We start from the raw sequence: 17,235 nt of genomic DNA, 5'->3' as shown, positions 1-17,235 counted from the left end.
AACTTACAAACGTTTCTTGCTCTCTATTTCTCTCCTGTATTTTTCTCATCCTGATCTCCTTTTATGACTGAATACAACCCGTCCTCTGTTCCACATCAGCAAATTAGTTGGAATCCAGTCTTTTCACTTGACCTGCCAGCTTCTCTTCTTATTTAGACATGTGCTTTATAAAATGGTTTTGACATTCTTCGTAACACTTTGTGGCTTAAAAACATAAAAGATAAGAAAAAAGAGAAAATTTTTTTATAATTTGCATTAATTCTAATATAATCTCACAATTGGATGATGATCATATATAGTAATTGTTAGTTTTTTTTATAAGGGAAATGCTTTATATAGTTATAGAGTATGAAAGCTCCATGCACTCTATTTGAAAAAAAAAATATATGAAAAATTTAGGACCCATTTGAAAAAATTAACTTTTTCATGGTAGATCTTACTTTTTTTTTTAAAATAAAAATAGCACGTGACTTATACGTCCTAAAACTGTATATATCTAGCATTACTCTATTTATAATTGGAGGATACAATTTACAGTATGGGCTCTCTTAGGCGTTGTTTGGATTCAAAAATCATCTCAACTCATCTCATTTAATCCTTACAACTTTTTTAAATTCCTATACAAAATACAATAAACAATTCAACTTTTTCAAATCTTAAAAAAATATATTATAATAATATCTTATTCAACTTTCATTTCATCTCAACTCACTATCCAAACCTCTCCTTAATCTTATGCATTATGTGCATGAGCTCCACGTCCATATATCTATCTTCATATATAATTAAGAATACGTAATTAATATATATATATATATATATATATATATATATATATATACAGTTTCCCTGTGCTTAATGCATGATTTGGGCGCAAATTAATATTCCTAAGCAATAATAGAAATTATATTTACAATTATAGAGTATATATATGTCATGCATTCTTTTCGAAAAAGTAAGTAAATATAGAAATGATATGAAGAATCCACTCTTTTTTTGAAAAAAAAATATATGATATTTACACAATTTATAATTATATCTACCAACGTCAAAGAAATATCGTAGTTTATAACTTAATTCTCAGGGAAGGCATGCAAGAGTTTCCAGGGACGTTAGACGTTCGAGAAAGAAACAGGCATGCCGAACGTGAAACACACGATGCCTGCATGCATGCTAGTGGGAAACAGCAAAAGAGGAAATAATGATTGTGATGAGCTCCTCAATGAAATAGTCAAAGTTAAAAGATATATTTTTATGAATATAAGAAAAATTTAATTTTTAATTATTTTATTCACATAAATTTTTATATTGAAATAATTATTTTTTCATTATATAAGAATAAAATAATATAAGATGAATTTAGTTTTGACTATTCATATCAAATATTCACATTAGATTATCTATTTATTCATTATATAGTAATGAGTAACTAATAATTTAAAAAATATTTAATTTTTTTAATTATTAATTTATTTTATTTTAGCATATTTTACTATTATACCTATTATATATTAATTAATAATTATATTCTAATTAAATTAATATATCACTAACTCAAATTAATATATCAATCCATGAATCCAGACCCCCAAGACATGAACCCAGCCATTGTGATAAAATATGTGATAGAAAGAAAGAGAGATAAATAATTGATAAAATATGTATTTGATGTATGTACATTAACCTTCAAATTTGAAAATTCTTTTGAAAGTAATTGTAACTAAATTTCAATTATTTGGAATTTGGCTAATCCATTGTGATTACATTTTGTACTCTAATAGTTAAATACTCAATAGATTTAGCTTTTAACTAATCCATTGAGGATGCTCGAATTCTCCATTAATTCCACAGGCATGTCAGCATAAGCTAATTTAATTCGGGGAAATACTTTAGAGACAAAAGAATTACACAACACTAAATTCACAAATTGATGTGGTTTGATATAGTATGTCAAATTGTAAAGTTACTTTTATTGCTAACTGATCTCATAAAATTACATCAGTTTGAAAGTTTATTTTGTATTATGTATTTGTGTATGTAGCAGTTCTCATTCTAAAGAGAGGTGCTTTCGTACTAAAGAAATTTTATGAAAATGGATTTAGTCAAATTAGTTTTTAAAATTTTTTTTTATATATATTTTAACGTAAATTTGACATATCACATTAACTTACTTAGTTTTGTATATAATTTATTTTTATTAGAGTTATTTTGTGAAGATAGCATATGCATTTCATTTAAAATAATTAATATTTAATTTTAGACGGTCGGAGGTAATATATATTTACAATTGCCACTAAAATTAAAGTACTTACTATTTCAAATTAAAACAAGTAATTATTGAATTCAAAATTAATAAACACAAGGGATCAAGAATTTGTCACCTTAATTTGCAAATTAAATATTACTCTTAAATTATTTATTTTTGCCACAATGATAGAGATAATTAATTTTGAGAAAAGAAGTGTTACAACAATTACACAAAAAAAAAAAAAAAATTAACAAACTGACATGATTTTTATATGATGAATTAGATTAAATTAGATCTAGAGTGGTGCTATATACTATGCCGCCTCTGATTGCCACCCAGTGCAAATTGCACTTTTTTTTTTTTTTTTACTTTTTTTTTCAAATATTTTTAAACATATTTAAACATTTTTAAAAAATTAAAAATATCAATACACTAATAGTCACTCCCTTAACTATTAAGAAAAAAAATTAAAAAAATTAAATATATAAACTATCAATATGAGGAACAAAATAAAGAGACATATATACTAACATTTCTCTTAAATCTAATGTATGATATCAAATCATACCAATTTATAAACTTATCACTAGCATTTATTTTGTCAGAATAATTGATGATATTGTTTTAGAGTCGTGCTACTCTGCCGCCCAGATTAGCCCGCTCAATCTGATCGCTAGGCCAAATTTAACATTTTATTTTTTTTCTAATTTTTTAATTCACATTTTTTTATCATTTTAAAATATTTTTAAAAAATATAAAAAAAATCAATACACAAATAGTCACTTCCTTAACTATCAAGAGAAAAAAATTAAAAAAATATTAAACTGCATTAGGTATCAAAATGAGGGACAAATGAGTGAAGAAAGGAGCATTTTTCATGTGTTGGTTTTGCTGTCGTCATTATTGACTTCGTAATAACGTATACTTTGGTTCTAATTTCTAAACCCTATTTAAATTTCGTCTCATTAAAACCAATCAGCTTTCACACGTACGATACCGACCTCGATCCTACATGCACACATGACTCTGTCGATCAGGAACATATATTATATATATATATATATATATATATATATATATATGTATATATATATATGCCTCTGATCTCTGAACTGCACCCCATGCCACCTGATCATCTCAAGACGGCCACTGGCCTGCTTCTGAATCTAGATCGATCTTTAGATTTCTGAGACTGATCATCCTGAGAGTGAGATCAGGAGAAGTTTCATTCATTCATTAATCTCATTCATTAGCTTCAGCCAACTTAGCTCCGTTGAAAGAGATTGTACTTTCGTTTCCCCATTAATTTCTTGGAAATCCTGTTTGAATTCAATCTAAGCATCAGCCAGCTTAATAAATATTAATTAGGTCTGTTGAAAGAAACTTTTCTTTGTTTTCCAATTTCAGGAACTACTTTTATACTGATCTTGCATTGTTTAAATTCTGAGATCCTTTGCATACCATATATGCAGTGCACAGAGATGCATCACACAAATAACCAGATGCTTCCCGACCACGATCTCCTCCCGCGAGGCAGCCGCACCTCTGAGTGCTTCGACGACGATGGCCGCCCGAAGCGAGCAGGTAATTAAGGCTTGCATGCAGGCCGGTGTTCGAAATGATCTTTTCTGTCATCGGTTGGTTTGTGCAGGTCCAAACTGGTCCATGCAGAGAATGTGTTTCCTTTTCTATATTTATATATATATATATATATATATATATATATATATATATATATATATATATATAAACAAGTTATAGAAGTTGCAGGGACGGTTTGGAGTGCAAGTGTTTCCATAACAACGGCTGTGGCTAGCCTGGTGTTTCTGTCCTTGGCATGGAGCGTTGCACAACTTGGATGGGTTGCTGGTCCAGCCGTGATCATCTTCTTCTCCCTCGTGACTTACTGCACCTCCGCCTTGCTCTGCGCCTGCTATCGTTCACCTGTCACTGCCAAGAGAAACCATACTTACATGGATGCCATTCGATCCAACTTGGGTAACTTTTTTTCCCAATCAAATTAACAAAGTTCATCATCAATGCATTGTTAATTACAGCTTTGATCTTGGAGTTCAAATTCTCATTTTTTTTCTTTTCTTTTCATGGTTTTAATTTACTACTTTCTAGATGGGGCAAAGGTCAAGATATGCTTGGTGATTCAGTACCTGAACCTTCTTGCAGCAGCCAGCGAGTACACTGTATTTGGAGCCCTAATGATGACGCACGTAGCTAGGTTTGAAATCATGTGTACAATATCTTAATTATCATTTTGATTAATCCTTTATTAACTTAGTGCCTAATTAATTCTGGGACATTTGTGTTGTTTCAATCAAACAGGGATATCAACTGGCTTTCTAAATGTCGCAACGCAGCTGATGCATGTTATGTTAATTCCATGCCATACTTCATTGCTTTCGCCGTTGCTCAAATAGTTCTCTTTCAAATTCCCAAGTTTCCTCAGCTGCGCAGTTTCTCCATTCTGTGTCTTATGATGTTCCTAGTTTATTCAGGAATTGGTCTTGGCCTTGCTATCGCTGAAGTTGCAGGTACGCATGCACATATATACTTCATATAATGTTTTTCTACTTTTGCGCCATCTTTTGCTAAAATACGGCATATTCATCTTGTCAGGCGTGAATGGGATATATCATAGTGACCTAAAATACGGCACTATGACTCGAGCCCAAACGATGTTGAAGATCTTCCAAGCAATCGGGGATATAGCTCGAGCATACGATTTCTCAGCCGTCCTCATTGAAATCGAGGTATATACAATCAGGTCCAAAATATATGAATTCATATATAGCTTTGTTTTTTTACTTGCTTGATTAATTATATCATGTTGATCAACTAATTAACCAAATCATGTAAAACAGGACACAGTTAAATCCCCACCATCAGAAGCCGAGATAATGAAAAAGGCAACTCGACGTAGCCTTACACTCACAACCTTTGTCTCCATGCTTATGGCTGCATGGGTTTTGCTGCTTTTGGAAATAACTCCCCTGTATTCCTCCTTGATGCCTTTTATAAACCATATTGGCTGCTTAACATAGCAAGTGCTGCCATTTTAATCCAATTTGCTGGAGGATACCAAATCTATTTGCAACCCATTTTGGCCATGGCTGAGGAAACCCTAGCAAAGAGATTCCCGGATAATGAATTCATCACCAAAGAGATTAAAATCCCAACAGGCTGCAGCCAGTTTGGTCCCTACAAACTCAACCTCTTCCAACTGGTTTGGAGGACAGTTTTCGTGATCACAACTACTGTGCTATCAATGTTTCTAGCAATCTACCTCGACTTGCTTGAACTCATACAGATTTTGACCTTTTGGCCCATCGCAGTTTACTTCCCGGTGGAGATGTATATAGTGCAAAAGAAGATACCAAAATGGAACAAAAGATGGATTTGCCTTCAAATCCTTAGTCTCGGGTGCCTCATCGTTACCATATCGACAGCTGCTGCCTCTAGTGTTGATCTTTTTAGTCATGTTGAGTCCAATTATTATCCATTCATCAATCCCAAATATTTCTAGCTAGCTAGCTAGGTGGATCAACAAGCTCATTACATTGATGGACGTACGTACGATTCTAGCTATAAATTATAAACGATATTGCTACTATTATTGTTAAATAAAGGTTTTGTTTTTTTTTAGAAAATAATTGTATATAGGGCTTTGTATAAATTTATTATTTATATATGATCAATTCGTATGTACGTTGTTTAATTATTATGAGTATTATTTCGGATTAATGCATCTCAAATGTGGTAATTGAATACACATACATGTATACATACAAACATACATACATAAATACATATATAGAATTAAGAATCTTAATTTGCAAGTGGGTTTTGTCGATTCTGAAGAAATTTATGGGCCTAACTCATCTTATAAAACCAGTTCTACAAGAGGTAATCGTTCATTCCTTATAAACATATACAAGACCTTGTCAACAAGTAATGTGAGATTATTCATCAACATATTCTCTCACGTGCATACCAGTATTTTTCCTGGTCCTAATTGTCACGGAGTAAGTAGTTATCCCATTCTGTGGGTCTCCATTCGTCCTGTGGCAGACTCTGATACCATGAAGAAATTCATGTATGGGCCTAACTCATCTCATAAAACCAGTTTTGCAAGATATGAATGTTTATTCCTTATAAACATGTCCAATACCTTATCCATAAATAATATTAGATTATTACTCAACAGATTCCTAGTAATTAATTGAAGCAAAACGGAGATTGAAATGGAAGTAACAGTAGTATGCTATACCGTATACAACCATTAGAATTCAGTCAATTCAAGAGTAAATGAAACAAATCAAATCTAGTGTTCATTTAATCGTAAATTTATTCCTTCTTTTTGCTTCTTGTTAGAATTCTTGAGACTTAGTAAGAGCTATGGAGAATTCCTCTGTATATTCACTATTTACTTGTCTTTACAATAAAATGGAACGAGTGTATATATACACGTTCAAGAGTGCATGGGTAGAATATTTACTCAATACAGCTAATATTGACAAAATGGAAAGTAGTGCTATAACGGATGGTTTGTCGATATCATCTTTGTGAGTGGAATTCGTCTGGAGGTTGTTGCTATGCAATGCATCATGGCTTGGTCAAAGTCTGCATTTTGTACGACTGCATGTTTTGCATTAAGGACGTGATCCTTTGCATGATCTGCTGCAGGCTCTGTTTTATGAGGTTGTTGCACATCCTTTCCTGCATGGCTTGTATATTGTGAGTGTGGTGCTTTAACAGTCCCCCTCAAGTCAAGCTGTGGGGACCTTAAGCGTAGACTTGAACAAAGTTGTTGGAATATTGCAGATGACAGAGGCTTAGTTAAGGAATCGGCTATTTGATCCTTTCCCGAGATAAAAGCCATAGATAAGGATTTGTTTAACACCCTGTTGCGCACAAAGTGGAAGTCTATTTCCACATGCTTAGTTCTTGCTTGGAAAACTGGGTTGGAAGACAGATATATAGATCCCAAATTGTCACAATATAGAGTCAGTGCAGCAGTAAGATTAATACCGAGATCCCTATATAAGTGTTGAACCCACACAATTTCTGCAGTGCCATTGGCAACTGATTTAAACTTAGCCTCTGTTGAAGACCTTGCAACAGTCGGTTGCTTCTTATATGACCAAGAGATCATTAAGTTTGGACCTAAGAAAATGCAGTAAGCACTGGTTGATTTCTTGTCATCTGGGCATCCAGCCCAGTCTGCATCTGAGAAAGCAGTGATGTTCATTGACAATGATCTTGTGAATTGCAAACCAAGATTGGCGGTATGTTTGAGATACCTCAATATTCTTTTTACTGCCTGCCAATGAGGAAGTTTTGGTGAATGCATATATTGGCAAACCTTATTTACTGCAAATACTAAGTCTGGTCTTGTGAAAGATAAGTATTGGAGTGATCCAACTGCACTCCGATAAAGGGATGGATCTTCAAAAGTGTTGCCACAATGAATGCTCAATTTTTCCAAAGTGGCCATTGCTGTTTTGACATGTTTTGAGGCAGTCGTGTTGGTCTTTTGAAGCAGCTCAGCAATATACTTTTTCTGGGTAAGTATTAAGCCATCATCTGTGTAGGTTGCCTCAATGCCTAGGAAATAATGGAGCTGACCAAGATCTGTAATTGGGAACTCAGACCGTAAAGCATGAGCTAATCCAGTAATACAATCCATACTTAACACAAACAGAGTTGAGCCTTGATGAATTCGAACAAATAGAGATGAATCGACATTGGAAATATTGAAAGCAAGATCAAGTAATTTTTCACTTAACCGAGAATACCATGCACGAGGCGATTATTTGAGGCTATATATAGCCTTGCGAAACTTGCAAACATGAGTAGGGTACTGAGGGTGAGCAAAACCTGATGGATGTGTCATGTAAACTGTCTCAGAGAGGGGGCCGTGTAAGAAAGCATTTTGCACATCATATTGTTGGATGTGCCATTTGTTTGTCACTGCAAGTGAGAGTACCGGTCGAATTGTTGTGGCTTTTACTACTGGACTGAAAGTTTGATCATAATCCAGACCTTCCTGCTGATGAAACCCCTTTGCTACCAACCGTGCTTTTCTTCTTTCAATTGTTCCATCTGCAAATTTCTTTGTTCTAAAAACCCACTTACATGATACAACGTTAGTGGCCTCAGATGCAGGAACTAAATTCCAAGTATTATTGGCTAGAAGAGCGTTAAACTCTTTTGACATAGCTTGCCTCCATTCAGGAAAATTCTGGGTAGTGGAGAAGCATGATGGGTTTTTGGGTATGGTAGAAGAAAAGGAGATGTGGGCAGCATGTGGTGAAGGTGGTGGCCACCGGACAGTGCCATCAGTAAATTGACGTGGTTGGGAAGACTGAGTTTAGGAGCGGGTAACAATGGGTTGTTGTGTTTGTGTCTCGGTTTGCATGTTTGACGCAGGGACTGGTTCGGAGGTTGAAGGTGATGAAGGTTGAAATGATGGTTCGGAGGTGGGCCAAGGATGGATTGGGTTTGATTGTTTTGAAGTTGAACTGTATTAAAAAGAGGGAGAGGTACGGTGTTAAGCTCGATGATGGGCCCGGTTGTTTGTTTGTTGGTTTGTGTAAAGGGAAACGTGGCCTCATCATGTCTAATGTCTTTTGAAATGTAGATTCTTTTGGTGGATATATGGTAGCATATGGAGACTTTGTGGGCTGGGCTAACACCAAGATAAACATATTGCAAAGCCCTATAATCAAATTAGTGGGTGTTATATGGGCGTGTGAGAGGCCAACAAGATGAGCCAAAGACATGGATGTTTGTAAGATCTGGTTCTTTTTTATGAAGTAGGAGAAATGGAGATGATTAATGAAGTGAGGATGGGGGGGTTATATTAATTAATCTGACAGCGTGTTGGAAGGCATATGGCCAAAAGTTTAAAGGAATGGATGCATGTGCAAGTAAAGCCAAACCGGAATCAACAATGTGTTGATGCTTTCTTTCTACGATGTCGTTTTGTGTGTGGGCATGGGGGCGTGTTATTCTGTGAACAATGCCGGAGTTGGAGAGTAAGTCTTTGAATGATCTAAACTCTCCTCCCCAATCAGTTTGGAGTTGTTTAATTTTAGTGTTGAATTATAATTCCACAAATGCCTTGAATTTAATAAAAATGGACAGAGCTTGAGATTTGTTTTGCATTAGAAAAAGCCAAGTAAATCTAGAATAATCATCTACAAAGGATATGTAAAACCGAAAACCATCTTCAGAAACATGAGGAGATGGTCCCCACAAATCACTAAACAAAAGTTGGAAATGTGCAAGAGACTGTGTTTTTCTAGTAGGTGCTGGTATTTTATGATGTTTTGTCATTGCACATGCATTACAAAACTCAATAGAAGAAAGATGATCAAAAGGTAGGCCATGCTGCAGAAGCACATTTTGAACAAGCTTGAATGATGGATGTCCTAGACGTGAGTGCCACAATGAGAGAGATGAGAGTGCACTTGAATGGACTTGAGGTGACTCAGAGAATGTGTAGAGGTCATTATTTGTTGTCCCTTTGAGTAGAAGTGTTCCCGTGGTGCAGTCCTTTACACAGAAATAATCGGAAAAAAAATTGAAAATAAGCATTATTATCAGTGCAAAATTGTTTAACAGAAATTAGATTCTTGGTGAAAAATGGAACACAAAGCATTTTAGATAAGATGAATTTGGATGAAGGTGAAGGAAAAGTGGTTGAACCTGTATGTGTGATTGGCACAGAGGAACCATCACCAACACGTAGTTGATCCGAACTTTGGTATTCATCAGACTGGAGATTAAAGTTGGCAAGGTCACTGGTTATGTGATTTGTGGCTGTCGTGTTAGGGTACCAGGAACCGTCGGTAGCATAAGTTGAGGCAGTGTAATGGGCAGAGGCAGGAGCAACATATGTATATACTTGGTTCAAGCGATAAATGCATGTGAGTGCAATATGACTCATCCTGTTACAAACTTGGCACACGGGGCGAGGTTCAGAAGGACTAGTAGAAAGGGAGTTGGTCAAAGTGTTACCTGAGAAGTTTACAGAACCACGTCCACGATTGTTTTGACGTCCACCTCGATTACGTCCAGAGTTTTGCCTACCACCTGAGAATGAATTTTGTCCACGACCAGAAAACTGACTGCGAGCAATGTAGTTGGCTGATGGTTCCGAGAAGACTGTAGAGTTAAGAGCATGATGTTGCATTCTTGCTTCGTGAGCAAGAAGATGACCCAATAACGAGTCAGTAGATATAGGCTCTAATCTAGTGGTAACTGAAGACACCAGAGAATCATAGTCTGGACCTAGTCCAGCCAAGAGATAGGGTACAAATTCATTTGAGGGCAACGGACGCCCAGCTGCAGCCATGGTATCAGCAAGGGATTTGGCACGTCGAAAATATTCTGAGATAGAGCCAGAACCTTTCTTTAGAGAAGCAAGTTTGAGTTGTGTTTGGATAAGTCTAGCTTGGGAAGAAGAAGCATAAGATGATTCAAGAGACAACCAAACAGCTCGGGCAGAGTTACATCCAACTACTTGGGAAATGAGAGACTCTGATAATGAGGAGATAAGTGCCGACATAACAAGTTGATCTTACTGGAACCATTGTTCAAATTCTGGGTTAGGAGATCCGTTAGGAAGAGTTTCAGGAGGGGAGGGAGAGGTTCCATCAATGTATTTGTATAGTCTTTGGCCTCGGAGGTAGGGAACGATTTGTACCTTCCATAGAAGGTAGTTTTCTGGGGTGAGTTTCACAGAGAGAATGTGTGAGAAGTTGGGTAAGAGAAGGGAGGTTGGAGTATTGGCTGAAACGGTTCCTGAACTAGTTCCTGAAGAATTAGACATAATTGGACGATTAGTCCTTGATATTCTCTGATACCACGTTAGAATTCTTGAGACTTAGTAAGAGCTATGGAGAATTCCTCTGTATATTCACTATTTACTTGTCTTTACAATCAAATGGAATGAGTGTATATATACACGTTCAAGAGTGCATGGGTAGAATATTTACTCAATACAGCTAATACTGACAAAATGGAAAGTAGTGCTATAACGGATGGTTTGTCGATAGCATCTTTGTGAGTGGAATTCATCTGGAGGTTGTTGTTGTGCAGTACATCATGGCTTGGTTAGAGTCTGCATTTTGTACGTCTACATGTTTTGCATTAAGGACGTGATCCTTTGCATGATCTGCTGCAGGCTATGTTATATGAGGTTGTTGCACATCATTTCCTGCATGGCTTGTATATTGTGAGTGTAGTACTTTGACACTTTTCATGACTTATTCCGCCAAAAAAAAAAAAAAACAAATGCATATAGGCAAAACAAACTAAATAAATAAATCCATTAGGAAGAAAGAAGGTGATGATCAGCAAGCTAGCTAGGTATAGTCATGGGCTTATATTATAAGTATATATGGGATTATATTATAGCTAGCTAACTAGTCGATGGAAGAGTTAGGTATTCTCTACCTAGTGATCTTCCAGTGTTTTAATGCTGTTTCGGGGTAGATTCGACGCGTTTCGAACAGTCATGGCTGCGGGCAAGAAAGATAGGTTAGGGTAGGCCAGCCGGGTACTGCTAGATATTCTCAAGTAAGCTTGGTCGGCCTCTGTTTCTTCGACAGCTTGCAGCTGGTATGAATGGGTTGAATTGGTGATAGATGAATTGTACGATTAAGTGCTAGTACTGCATTTTTATATACGAATTCATATTCGATAAAATGTGGTCACGTTATCCAAAGATTAGACATTGTTGTCAGGAAAAGGGCAAAAGGGAAAATGCAAAGCATAAAGGCCAAGCTTTTCCTCTAACAAGTAATTATTAGAGATTTTGGTAGCACATACTAAAATTCAGATGCAACTTTCACGGATTTTTCTCCTTTTTTTTTCCCTTTTTTTGAGAAAAAAGATTAAAAAAAATAGAGTATTTTAGAGGTTTTTATTTAAATTTATCAAGGGATTCTCTACTTTTTTTTGTATCTAATTATTATCTAATCACAATCTAAACACAAAATCTAATATATCTTGTTAACGTCATATTTCGTACGCCTTTGGATCTGGTTTTGACAACTCAAATCTTCAAAACTTGAATATGCGAAAGATAGAAAAAAAGACAATTACGAGAGGGCAGCCTTGAGACGTGACTCTGCATGAGTCCATATCCTTCATACTATTGCCTATTTTTTAATTTTAAACATGATTGTAAATTTTTTTTGTCTTTTTAACTTTATGTATATAATACGTTTATGGTATTGACTATCCATGATCTGGAATAACAACAAAAGAGAACATCTATTTGCTATCATGGTTAGGTTGAATTACTTTAATTGTTATGGACTATGGGACGACCAGCGCCCAGCTTCTTTCTCTCTATATGGAAGAAAATTTAGATTCATTTGTATTCATAGATGAGTTGAAATGGGATGAGATAATTTGTAAATAGTAAAATAAAATATTGTTAAAATATTATTTTTTTAAATATTATTATTATTTTAGAATTTCAAAAAGTTAAATTATTTGTTATATTTTGTGTGAGAATTTGAAAAAATTGTAATGATAAGATAAGATGAATTGAGTTGAGGTGGGTTTTAAATTCAAACAAGATCAAAAGAAACTTGATTATTCTTTACCTTGTTGTGGTGCTGGAAACATCTAATTTCCTATCTTTTTTGTTTTGGGGGGGGGGGGGGGGGGGGGGGGGAAGGAATGCTGAGTGGGGCGGCCAAAGGGTGGGTGGAAGCCGGATCAGAGGAAAGGAAAGGCTAGTTTTATTTCCCTTTTCTTGGAGGAGGGGCTTGGGCTAAGAGTACTAGTAGTGGGCTAACTAAAATCAAATTTTAGCCAAAGAATAACTAAAGTGTAAAATAATGTGTAGTAATGGGCTAGCTAAATGTACAGTAATTTTAGCTTTAGATGAATTGGCTGGCTAAATTTAATGAGCCAAAGGAGGCTAGCCAAATATTACTTTTGATTAAAATATTCCCTTCCCGCTGCTTCTCTCTCCCGCGTAGTAGAAAAAATCCACAAACTTCAGACAATTCTCTTCCTTTCCAACGTAGCTTGAACAAAGCCCGGGATTGCAAAAAAAAAAAAAAAAAAAGCCTCGATGCAGCAAGACATCTTCAATGTTCAACCCCACCTTCCCAGGTAACCAAGGAAAAAGTTCCCTTCGGTGTGATAATCTGTTGCAATTTATTTCCTCTCTTTTACAATTTCTTTCCTTCTCCCCTAATTATTCTATCTATCTATATCCTTTTTGATTGGTTGGTCGGTGTTTCGAGTGGGTTGATGTTGTATTCGTGGGATTGGTGGTGTTTGTGAATGAAGACACACATGATGGAAAAGACTCTTTGTTGGGTAGGTGGTTGCGGTAATAGTGGCTGTGATGGGAAAATCATTTAGCAGAGGATGAAGGAGATGGCTTTCAGTTTTCTCTACCCTTGGGTTGATTTTTATTGTCAACACTATTTGATATGGAAAATAATAACTAAGACTTTATTTCAGTTTTTTTATTTCAGTATTCACCCAAGACTTTTTTTTTGGTAGCCAAGATGCAGTATCACATTTTTTTCTGACCCAAGACTTTTTTATTTCAGTTCTTTCGCATGTGTCTTCTATGTGCTTGTGAAAACGCTCCATAGTTTCGAACATGTGGGAAACTTCTTCTAGAGCAGACTTCTTCTAGAGCAAACTTTGATATACCCTGTTAGATATATCCTATTCTTCTATTTATTGATAGACTTTTCATCAAGTCTTGCTACGGGTCAAGAAAGTAAGAATTTAGTTTCCTTAACCGATAAGCATTGTTCCCACTTCCTTTTATTTTTACTAAAACCGATAAGCATTTTTCCCACTTCATCAAGTCTTGTTACGAGTCGGCTGGCATCATTTTTCAACATTTCCATTTTATAAGAAATTTTGTTAAGTTGTAAATTTTATCAATTCTCACATCTCTTGTTAGGAATGGATCCATCCACTCACCGTGATGCCTACTTCACAAATCTTTTAAACAACAATGACTTTTTTATGAGTACCAGAACTGAGATTAATAGATCTCAACTCTCTCCACCCCGAGTTGAGATTATTGAGGTTGAACCGAGTGGACGAAAGCCACAACAAGGTAATAATTTTACTAGCGAGGAAGATTTGATGCTTGTGGAGGAATGGCTTGAAATTTCATTAGATGCGGTGCAAGAAAAAGATCAAAAGCATACAATGTTATGGAAAATAATTCATAAATATTTTGAGAAAAACGAGAAATTTGACTCTTTACGTAACTACTCATCTCTAATGAATCGGTGGTCAACGATTCAACAAATGGTAAATAAGTTTTGTGGTTACTTGGCACAAGTCGAGAGAATGCATCTAAGTGGTTTTAACGAGCAAGACAAGGTATGTTCTCCACTTTTTATTTCGACTTTTTAACATGCTAGTAATTTATTAAAATACTTGATCTTATGAAGTAACCATGGTGCTTTATATACGTAGATTGGCAAGGCAAATGTCATGTTCCTAGAATTAGAGAAGAAAACTTTTAACTTTGATTATTGTTGGCGGGTGTTGAGATTCCATCCAAAGTGGGTGGAACATATGGACATAGTGAAGCCGAAGAAAAAACCAAGTTCGAATGGTTCGACACCAAATTCAATAAATTTAGGCGAAGATGAGGATTTTCATGCAGTATATTCAAATTTGAATTGACCAATTGGTCATAAAGCAGAAAAAGAGAAAAGAAATGACGGAGTCCAATTCTCTCGGGGTACTAAATGAGATGAAAGAAATTAGAAAGAGTAAAATCGTACTTATGCAAGAAGCATGTGATTATGACAATAAGATGTTGTCTTAGGCAAGAGGAAGTTAGTCTTAGACAATCGGAAGTGAGTCTTAGGGAAGAAGAAGTGCGTATTCAAAAAGAAAATGTACTACTTGAGCAGGAGAAGTTACAAAATGAAGAAAAGAAAGAAGATGAAAGAATTATGGCATTAAATACAAGTACCATGCCTCTAATGCTACAACAATACTATCTTCAACGACAAATGGAAATACTTGCAAGTCGTACTAGGAAAAACTAACTATTATGTATTTTATAGAGTAATATTTTATTTGTGATTTGAACTTATGAGTGTTTTATGTTTGTTGCCTTTTTTGACTCTAATGTTGGTTATGTATTTTATGGAGTAATGTTTTATTTGTGACTTGTTGGTTATGTTTTATGGAGGAAGGTGCTACTTGATGTGTTATATTCACATTTATGTTTGTTAGCTTCTTTAATACAACCATAGAACAAGAACTATAAACTCTAATACAACCATAGACTCTAATACAACCATAAAACAAGAACTATAAACTCTAATACAACCATAAACTTTAATACAACCATAGACTCTAATACAACCATAGACTTTAACTCATTATGAGGCACTATATTGTTGTCGTTAGAGCTCGACGAGATCTGCTTGGAGTTGACAATGAATTTTCCTATCCCTAAGAGCATGATGGCGTTGAATGAACTCGCTAAATTCAGGTGTAGGGCCAGTTGACACAGGATCATGTGTGCTTTCTGCTAACTGATCATATTCGAACTCTTCTTCTTCGTTGTCATCCCGTTCATCTTCAATGATCATATTATATAAAATTACGTATGTCATCATAATATCATTGAGTGTTTTAATGTGAAAAAACCGTGCAGGTTCACGAATTATAGCAAATCGTGCTTGAAGCACACCAAAAGCACGCTTCACATCCTTCCTTACGGACTCTTGGGCTGCAACAAAATATTTTTTCTTGTTTTCTTGAGGAGATGAGATGGTCTTAACAAATGTTGCCCATTGCGGATAAATGACATCAGCAAGATAGTATTCCATTGCATAGTTATGACCATTAATAGTGTAATTAACAGTTGGAGTAAGCCCTTGGGCAAGGTCAGAAAATATAAATGATCTATCAAGCACATTTATATCATTATGAGATCCCGGTAATCCAAAAAAATAATGCCAAATCCATAAACCGTAAGAAGCCACTGCTTCTAAAATAATTGTTGGTTCGGGGATATGATTAGAGTACATACCATGCCAAGCAGTTGGGCAATTCTTCCACTTCCAGTGCATACAATCGATGCTCCCTAACAAACCTGGAAATCCACATTTTTCACCAACTGCGAGCAGTCTAGCAATCTCATCATTGTTGGGTTTCCTTAAGTACTCTTTAGAAAAAATTGAAACAACTGCTTTGACAAACATTTTTAGGCTTCTTAATGTCGTAGTCTCTCCAATCTTCAAATATTCATCCATAAAATCAACCGTGACACCAAATGCAAGCATCCGTAGAGAAGCTGTTATTTTTTGAAGGGAAGAAAAACCAAGCCTTCCAGAATTATCTCGTCTTTGGATAAAATAAGGTTTATGGACTTCTACCGCAGCTTAAATACAAAGAAATAGAGAATGACTCATTCGAAACCTCATTCGAAAATATTTGTGAGGATAGATTGGAGGATCAGCAAAATAGTCACGGAAAAGATTTTGGTGGGCTTGCAATCGATCGCGCCTTATGAATTTACGTGATTTTTTAGAAGAACCACGTGAGCTTGATCCTTTTTCTTCCACAAGTTGTCTCGCTATCTCAAATTATTTGTCAGAATCTGAATCGATAAGTGTCATTTTGTGAAAAAGTGAACGATCATCCATTGAGAGGAAATGAAAAAAAAAAAAAAAAGTTTCACAAGGACACTTGAGTTGAAGTGAATGAAATTGTTAATGAAATATTATATTTTATAGTGGAAGAATATAGTTGTTGGAGAATTATATCCATTAGAAAATATAGCCGTTGGAGAATTATATCTGTTAGAAAATATAACCGTTGGAAAAATATATCCGTTAAAAAATATAGCCGTTGGAGAAATTCAAATTACAATTAGAATTAAAATAAATGAAAAGTTCAAAATCAATATTTTAATAGAATAGTGCATGATTTGTTAAGCCTGT

At 35.1% G+C, this 17,235-nt stretch overlaps 1 protein-coding gene and 1 pseudogene across 1 annotated transcript; one reads left to right on the top strand and one right to left on the bottom strand.

Annotated features, from left to right (window-relative positions):
* Positions 1-3,729: 3,729 nt before the first annotated feature.
* Positions 3,730-8,896, top strand: LOC121243166 (annotated as a pseudogene).
* A 6,794-nt stretch (positions 8,897-15,690) lies between these two features.
* LOC121243165 lies at positions 15,691-16,575 on the bottom strand. Its single transcript, XM_041141231.1, has one exon. The coding sequence runs from the start codon at positions 16,573-16,575 to the stop codon at positions 15,691-15,693; it is 885 nt and encodes a 294-aa protein (XP_040997165.1).
* Between the last annotated feature and the right edge of the window lie 660 nt (positions 16,576-17,235).

Source organism: Juglans microcarpa x Juglans regia, chromosome 8D (assembly GCF_004785595.1).
Source record: "Juglans microcarpa x Juglans regia isolate MS1-56 chromosome 8D, Jm3101_v1.0, whole genome shotgun sequence".
In the NCBI taxonomy this organism is placed as follows: domain Eukaryota; kingdom Viridiplantae; phylum Streptophyta; class Magnoliopsida; order Fagales; family Juglandaceae; genus Juglans; species Juglans microcarpa x Juglans regia.
This window is presented reverse-complemented; position numbering and strand designations above follow the sequence as displayed.

Bases quoted from the DNA above. Each gene is read 5' to 3' on its own strand.
- LOC121243165 (XM_041141231.1), bottom strand. From the start codon at position 16,575: ATGCTTGCATTTGGTGTCACGGTTGATTTTATGGATGAATATTTGAAG.